The 8,827-nt window shown below is 35.2% G+C and overlaps 1 protein-coding gene across 3 annotated transcripts in view; it reads left to right on the top strand.

Annotated features, from left to right (window-relative positions):
• LOC108709206 (ephrin type-A receptor 3) overlaps nt 1-8,442 on the top strand; it is a 201,934-nt gene extending 193,492 nt beyond the window's left edge. For 2 of the 3 annotated variants that reach the window (XM_018248850.2, XM_041583372.1), the window contains exons 16-17: nt 1,699-1,854; nt 3,849-8,442. In XM_018248850.2, coding sequence (XP_018104339.1) covers nt 1,699-1,854; nt 3,849-3,954 — 262 coding nt within the window. In that variant the 3' untranslated portion in view covers nt 3,955-8,442. Of the gene's footprint in view, nt 1-1,698; nt 1,859-3,848 lie in introns of those variants that run through there. The other variant, XM_041583373.1, reaches the window with a different exon arrangement.
• Nucleotides 8,443-8,827: the final 385 nt, after the last annotated feature.

Genomic DNA, 8,827 nt, shown 5'->3' on the forward strand with positions numbered 1-8,827 from the left:
TAATTCTGCCCACTGGCACAGTGCCACTGAGTCCTGCAGGACCAGGTGCTACTGCTACTGCAGCTGCTAGTCTGTTACTTTCTGTCCAGCCTCCACTACTACGCTGGCTGGACTGGCCACGTGGCCCATTGGGCCCCCAGCCCGCCCGTGGCCCATTGGGCCCCCAGCCTGCCCCGTGCCTTGCTCTAGCTAGCTGCCTGCTGGGACTAAGTCTGACTGTCTAAGAGACAATGGAGATTAATACAGTATGGAGTTCCCAACAACAACGAATAAAAAAGAAGGCAGACAGAGTCAGATTATGTGTCTGCTCTGCCTGAGTCTCTGACCACGTGTGTGCAAAACTCTTTTAAACCTTCGGCGCACACCAGTGACGTCACTGGTGAGCGCGTTCCAAACACCCAGTCAGGCTTAACGCAGAGAGGCGCATCATCACGCTGTGCACACACGCCGCATACCTTCTACTTCTCCCAGTCCCCACGCTGGGGGGGGCGACCTGGACCCACACCTGGACCCGGTAGATTTTTAAAATTAAAAAAATAATTTTTAGTAAAAAACCCATGGGCCCCTACCACCAATGGGCCCCTAGGCTATAACCTAGGGTAGCCTAGGCGTTAATCCACCTCTAGGCTTATCTTCCCATTTTACAGAACACAACTTCCTCCTTTGTAGCTCTGTAAACCTGATTGTTAGTGACTTGAAGGCTGGCCAAAATGGACATAATTGTTGAGTTAGTTTGCTTTTGAACCTCAGTAGGCAGGTCAGATTAAAAAAACTACTTGACAGTTATGTCCCATATGGCTGCCCTTCAAGTCACTGATTGGTTACTGACTGGTAACAGGTTAGAGAGCTGCAAAGGAAGAAGTAGTGTTCTGGCTATTATGACATGTTTGGCTACCCAACTATAGTAGAGACATTTTATTTTGCTATCTATTTATCCAGATCCATTTTTACACTTTTAGTCAGTCAGCAAAATCTTATTTTTTGCTATGGAATATAATTATGTTGTTCCTATGACTATAACAGCCATGAAATAACATGGACCAAGTGTTTTTGCACAGGGTATTTGACTATCTGTCATTAACAGAAGGAGTTAGACCTGGACCAATCAAAATAACTCATAAGGTCCAATGCCCACATATGACATTTGGTAATTTTTGCTTTTTGGGACTGGGACATTGCAGTCTGATTGTAGCCCTTGCAGCACAGGATAGTGGAACAGTTATCAGGGGAAATGCCTTCTAGCTCACACACATTACCATGTATCAACAAAAAGCCATGGAGCTTTAGAACCCATCATAAAGGGAAAGCACCCAGGATAGTAGGAACACATGGGACACATGAAAATGAACGGAGTACTCCAATGACATAAAATTGCAAAAATAGTGAGAAGAAGGAAATGCAGCTTGTTTAGTCATATGCATGTGACCATCTTATAGGTATTAATGTATAGATACACTAACACCTGTTCCCATCATCTTCCACGGTGATGCAAATTATATGAGGTGGTATAAAATGATATTAACAAAATTTGGTGTAAATATATAAAAATGTGAATAACTCAAGCAACAGTTCATTTTCTCTTGGTGCAATCCTGCTACCTCTTATCTACACATCATTATGTATGTTTATTAAACTCTTGATAATTACCTGCAGGATGATTATGTGCAAAGTATAATGGTTTTTTTCTTTCCCCTACAGGCCCTCAAATCTGCTGCTGGAGCAAAACTGTGCTGACTTCCCTGTATTCCAACCCACAGGAGACTGGGTTGATGCCTTGCAAACTGGACCATGTCAGGATATTTTGTCTGGAGTCACTTACAGTTCCTGTGAAACAATAGCAAAAATTTCCTTAGAGTAAGTTAATGCAAATTACTTTATAAAAAGCATAAAACCCTTTTAAAAAAGGCATATGGTTTCATATAAGGGCATCAAGCTTGGTGCTAATTTACTTTCGTCATTGAAGACACAAATTAGCTCAGTCATGTTTTGTAATATACACTACAATAGACAGGTGGACCTCCAACCCTTCTGCTAGGAAAAAGAGCAGGACATGTTTTTGAGTGAAAGAAACCAGTATTGTATTATAAAAAAGACAAAGATAAATGGTGTATTGCATAGTACATTTTTGGAAGTTTATTGTTTGCTTAAAAAAAATATCACAAATTCTACTATACTTTATCTAAAAATCTTAACATGTAATCCATTTGACTCTAGCTTTAGAAAGCCATAATAATCATTTGGATGTATGTTTTCTGTACAACACTTCTATTCATTGCTGGGTTGCTATTGGTTACAAGACCTGAGGCAAACTTTGCAACTTTTACTACTTTAAATACAAAAGTTATATAGTTACATAGTTAAATCTGGTTGTAAAAAGTCCAAAGTCTATCAACCTCTCCAAATGAAACCCACCATCTATACATATACACACTGACAATGACCTCTCAATACCCTCACATAAATTATATATATATCTCCATAGCTATACTAACTATAGATTTTAGTATCACAGTAGACTTGGATATTATGTCTGTCCAAGAAATCATCCAAGTCCCTCTTATAGTCATTAACAGAATCAGCATCACAACATCACCGGGCAGTGCATTCCACAACCTCACTGTCCTCACTGTGAAGAACCACCTACTTTGGATTAAATGAAAGTTCTTTTCCTCTAGTCTGAAGGGGGGGACTCTGGTGCGGTGATCCTCTTTATGGGTAAGAAGGTCCCTTGCTATTTATTGTTAAAGTACAGTTTCTACCTCCACGCAACTCCCTTAGTAAAATTGATCGTTGGAGGGCTAAACGTTTCGACAACAAAAATATCTGAAGGATCATTGACCATTTTCCCTGGTGCATGTATAACAGCACTAAGATGCACAACAGTGCACACTTCATCCCCGGCACTTACCTGTTGTGCCTGGGGCAAAGGTTTCCACAGTTAGTTTAACATCTGGTGCAAGGTGTAGAGCAGTGATCCCCAACCAGTAGCTCTTTTTTTACTAAATGTTCCTCATGGATTCAAAAGGTTGGGAATCCCCGGTGAAGAGCATAACACAGATGCAAGACAACCTTGTACTTAATGCAGTTGGTACAGCTGCTCTGTTGCACATTCCCTCATACAAGGCCCACAGCACTGTCCAATGCAGAAAGCACTATTCATAAAAAAGACATTCAATTCTGGGGCAGAAAATCCTGTGCCTATGCACTCAACCCACAAGTTAGCCCTGGTCCATGGTTCATAAACAAGACCCCATACTGGTAAATGGAAAAATGTCTTCTGTATCATGGCAAATTGACCAAAGGTATTTGCACACTCGCAGTGAGTTGAGCATTACTATTTATGCACATAAGCGAAAAATACAGGATTTACTCTGAATCCTGGAATTTGGGTAGAGTAAAATGTGTAAAAAAGAAGACGATGGGCACTCAAGGAATCCTTAAAGGCCACATAAATATATATTTAAGACACAATCCCTGTAGCCTTACACATTTCATGTTAAAAAAGGGGCACATAATTGTAGGCTAGTGCAATGCTGCCTTATGTTATACCATGTTAATTAATGCTAGTTTATCTCTATAAATGAATCTCAGAATATTTGCATTTGTTAATGTTATTCTGTGGCTTCCCAACTTTACATACTATGCTTTATTTGCTCTTCTTTAAGCATTTTCCCCTTTTAAATTCCTTGTATTCATCATATGCCAGCAAAGTGCCAATTAAGAGCATCAGTAAGAGAGTGTAAGTTAGTATCAATGAAGCATTTTCATATCATTTTTCAAAACTATTTCTCCATTTACAAATATCTGCTGAAGATTGTAAATGTCTTTCTTTTAAATATTCGTTTCAGCGATATGAAGACAGTTGGTGTTACCATTACTGGGCCAAGAAAGAAAATCACAAGTAGCTTCAGACCTCCTGAAACACATCAAAAGAATGGACCTGTTAATGTATGAAACAAATATACAAGAAGATAGATTTGATATGGAAGGTGCAATTCATGCTATTAAAAACTATAAGGAGAACACTGTGGGGTGGACAATAACCCTATTCCCACAAAGACTCTTGTACTGGAATTATAATGCCTTAAAAAAGGAGCAAATACTCTTTTATCTCTCAGTCAGGAAGGTTACATTTTGGTAACACACAAAATCTGATTGGACAGAAGATTATGGAGCATATACAAGACTCGCAATACAACAGAAACAGTGCATTCTCATCCGAGTACAGGGAAAACTCACAAATCTTGCATTTAAAAAAATACATTAATGACATTCTTTATTTTCTCTTTTTGGTTTTACAATGAATACAGGTAACCTTCAGGATATTTAACCAACATTGTTACACCAGTTATACATTGGTATGTTAAATTAATTATTTAGTAATAAAGACAGAAAAAAATAGTCAATATTCAGTCAACCATTTGTTTGTAAAATAATATTTATTTGAATGTGATTTGTTTTTTTTTCGCTTCAGACATGTGTACTGTATATTGGAATATCCAATGACAATAGGTAACTGAAAAAAATATCAGGTTAAGGCCATATAGGTGTTGTTTATATTGTCATATGTCATATGTTAAAAATTTGACAAGAAAATCCAGAGACAAACTGCAATATTGTGCAGATATTTTTGGCAATACTGGGCTATTATTGATTTAATTTAAGGCAGATGCTTTTTAATGGGCCTATTTTACCTTCATGGTTCTTAATTCAGGCTGTATGTGCTGGTTTTAGTTTGTGGCTCGAAAGTCGATACAGTTGAGTTTTCGATAGACAAATTGCACGATTCTAATTAATTTTTTTCAATGAGGTTTTATTGGTAAATTAAGAGGATTCAGGTTTGGGATTTTGGTTGATTTTTAAAAAATAAAGTGAAAAATAGTTGAGTTTTACTAAATAACCCCCTAAATATATAAAATATGTTAAAACTGTTCCAGTATATTTGTTAAAACTACCAGTATTTTGTTGGTCTGGTGAAGACTAGATTACATTAAATACTATAAAAAAATTCTATAATTCTATAGAAATTGGCATCTCTGACTTTAGGTCCAACAAATGATTCCAAGCTATGTTTCTGAGATAAATTTTTCACTATGGTGATATAAAGTGAATATTTCTTCCATCTGGGGTGTAACAAGAGCTCTGTTGCCCCCTTAGCACATTTTTGTACATGGCCACTTTGTATCAATCCCTAAACCCCTATATCCCAAGTGACCTCCAGTTTCTTAATTTCAATTCCTGTTTCCACTCATTTCAGCTAGGTTTATAGTTCTTCTAATAATTTAACATGTATTCAATTTCAGACTTGAAAATATGAATACATTGGGGTACAGCTCTGCTTCGTTCTGGCACTGACTCAGATAATTAGAGCTCTTAATGCTTGTATGAATCCATATTTTTAATCTTAAAAAAAAAAACAATTAAAACCAATAACTAGTCTACATTTTCATTGACACTTTCAAAATATAGCCTTAAAACTTGTATTTGTAATACAGGCATGTGATTTATTATATATAAAAAAAAAAACAACACCTAAAAAATACAGCAGAATTCCCCTTGTTTTTTTACCAATTATCTGTTAATATGAGAGTCCATTGTAAAAAATGGAAATTAATCTATTGCAAATACACACGAATGGTAAAAAAAAATGCTTTGTTTTTTTTTACATTTTAATATGTTTTTTAACTTGGAACTTCAAAATATGGAAAGACCTCTTTTTAGAATAACTCCCAGATAATGCTAGATCATAGAAATAATATCAGAAAATTAATGTTTACCTAAAAATGTTAACAGAAATAAAGAAAAGAAAAATTAAATTAATGTTGTAGTCCAGTCAAAAGGTTTATGGATATATAAAGCAATACCTACGGCAACGCTGATCTGTTTGCTTTCTATTGCTATTTTCCCCCATGTAAGTGCTTTTCAGTTTATTTAATGTATTTAAACAGTTTGAAGGTGCTAAATGTTTATTAAGAAACTGTTTTACTGGTGGGTGATGACCAAGCTTCCAAAAGTAGAATATGTCTTCCACAGAGCATATAAATGTATCACTGTAATCCTTTGGAAAATATCACTAACATGGTGTGTTTATCATTTCTTCAAAAATAACTTTTTGCCCCATTATTCCTCATAAATAACTTTTTTGCCCCCTGAGGAATCCTGAAGAATTGTAAGCAGTTAAATTGTTTTGCCAATTTATTAAATGTTTACTGATTGTCAACAAAGTTTTGACCATACTAACACATTTCTAAAACTTGATACAATTGTCATTTCCACAAAATGGGATTTCCTCATTGGAAATCCCATGTGAGGGAAGAGAATTCAGATAATTGCCCCGTTTTTCATAATGGTAAAAAATTTGCCGAATGGATTGAAGTGGCCGGAAATTTTTTTTGATGCGCAACAATTTTTTTGCCAAAACATTTCGCTCATCACTAGTCAGCGAGGCACATTTATCAAAGGTCGAATTTCAAACTCATGTGAGTTTTTTTTAACTCTATTAAATTTGAATATACTTGAAATTCGATTTGGGGGTTATTTAATAAACAAATAGAGTATCTAAAATTCGCACAAATTTTACTGACTCAAAAACATGAACATGTTACAAAGAGTTACTCATTCACCTTAATCATATAACCCTTCCAAACAAAGACAGCCCAACCTGGGTGTAAATGATCCTATTTAATTTGTTATTATGAACCCTGTCACTTTTCAACTCAAATTACCACTGAAAAATCTGTATAGGGGTGTGTGACAAACATAATTAAAAGCAATAGTGAACTGTTACAGTAATTAAAATAAAGAATATATGCCAGATTTGCTTTAATTCTCCAATGACTGCATTGTCCAGAAATGACATTAGGATCTACAACCAATTGACAAATTAAGTCAAAAAGCTTTCAACACTATAAATTCTGTATTGGCCATTTAATTTTTCATGGCAACATGACTTACTCCACCTGTACATAGCAAGCAACTGTGCTGTTTTTATTTAAATTTACATGAATTTGAGGTTTGATATTTTTTTTTACTTTTAAGTAATTTAGGGAAAGATTTATGGAACCTGGTTAGTGTTAGTCTTATTTACAACAGATCTTATGTAAAGGTTAATCCTGAACGTTTTTTATTTGTTTGATTATTTTAATGGAAATTAGCATAATTTCCCAATCTTTTTTAACCATTTCCCTTAACTAAGGGTCACCCCAAAACTTTGCCATTCTTTTGTTGACATTTTTAACAAACTCTTTAAAATAAAAATGACCTGAGTCAAATATCGAGAGTTTACTAAAGCTAGCCCATACTGTTTTATTTCAGTTCTTGGGTCATAACAATGGAAGACATTGATTTATTCATGTTATATTTATTTTTTATTTTACAAGTAAATGGTACAATGGTACAATGCTATAAATGAGAAAGGGAAAAACAATCTAGTTAAACACTTAAATATTGTAAGGGCTGCAAGGGTCAATTAGTATGATATTTGAGGCAAAAATGAATTTGCTTGATATACGTGGAATTTATTAGGTGATGGCTCCAAATTTTTAAACTATCCAAGCTGATGATGTTAGTGGGACCTGAACAAAGGGACCTTACTCCCAATGCATCAGGATACCTCTGATTTTATGGTCTGCATGGAAAATATATTTTGAAGTTTTCAGCATATAAATTATTTACTTAAAAACAGGATGGATTATTATGAAAAATTATTACAAAGTTGATGTGGCTTGTTTCATGTGTATCATCATTGTAATATATCTATTGTTTGTTCCTATCTCAGGAGACCTCATTGAGCATTTTGTATTATTTACGTTTTTTGTACATACATGTATGTAAGATTAAATTCAGTCCCATCTGGTATCAGGATTGGACAGTGAGAGTATAGGCCTTGGTCCTTCGGTATCAAGGGGACCCTTGGGGAGGTAACAAAAGTAGAATAAAATACATTATTGTTTTATATTTTCAATATCTAACCTCTTTATTTGCTGTTAAACTGTGACTCATAGCACCCCACAAGCAGCTGAAGGCTGTCTGGGGGTGCTAGGGTTTGCAGTTTAATTAAAGCTTCAAAAGGGGGACAGCAATTCTTCATTGCTAAGGACACATATTCTCTAAGCCAGCACTCAAATTTTCTTGCTACTAGTAATATTTTATGGCCATCATTTTAAACATATTTAAAGGAACACACCTTCAAGAATTATTCAAAAAATGTCTTTAATATCATCTTTTCAGTATTTTAAAAGGTAATTTACCTATTATTTATTTCTGTTTATATACCTAGTTTATGCTTTTTCTAGGCCTGTATAACATATTACATTTACTTTGACATGGCATTTTCTAAGCATTACTTAGTTTCTTAGGGTGCAACTGTAGAAGGCCTCAGACTAATGTAAAATGATTTGTAGTGCAAACATTTATATTTTTATAATAAACTTTGTGAAAGTATTTTTGACAGAACTGAGAAGAGTGTTGATTGCTTTGTAGTTGTTTTTCTCTTGAGTATACAATTAAGGTGATGGCTTCTGATGTGGTGGTATCCCTTACAGAGGAGCTTCCTGTATCCTATCCATGGCACGTCATCTTCAAACCTTTTCAGGCTGTTCATAAAGACACTCAGGTTATGGTTCATATACTACTAAAATCCACAAGAAATGGTCATTTTGCTTAACTATCTACGCAGGTTTTTTGGAAGCCTAAATTGATCTTATTATGAGTCAGCAATGTTCTACTGAACATTCCCGAAGCATGACTCTAGCAGATGCTAGAATTCCCAATTGTTACTCCCTTATTGTGTTATAACTGATCTACATTGACCTCTATCTCGACCACT

This window comes from Xenopus laevis, chromosome 2S, assembly GCF_017654675.1.
Source record: "Xenopus laevis strain J_2021 chromosome 2S, Xenopus_laevis_v10.1, whole genome shotgun sequence".
Lineage (NCBI taxonomy): Eukaryota > Metazoa > Chordata > Amphibia > Anura > Pipidae > Xenopus > Xenopus laevis.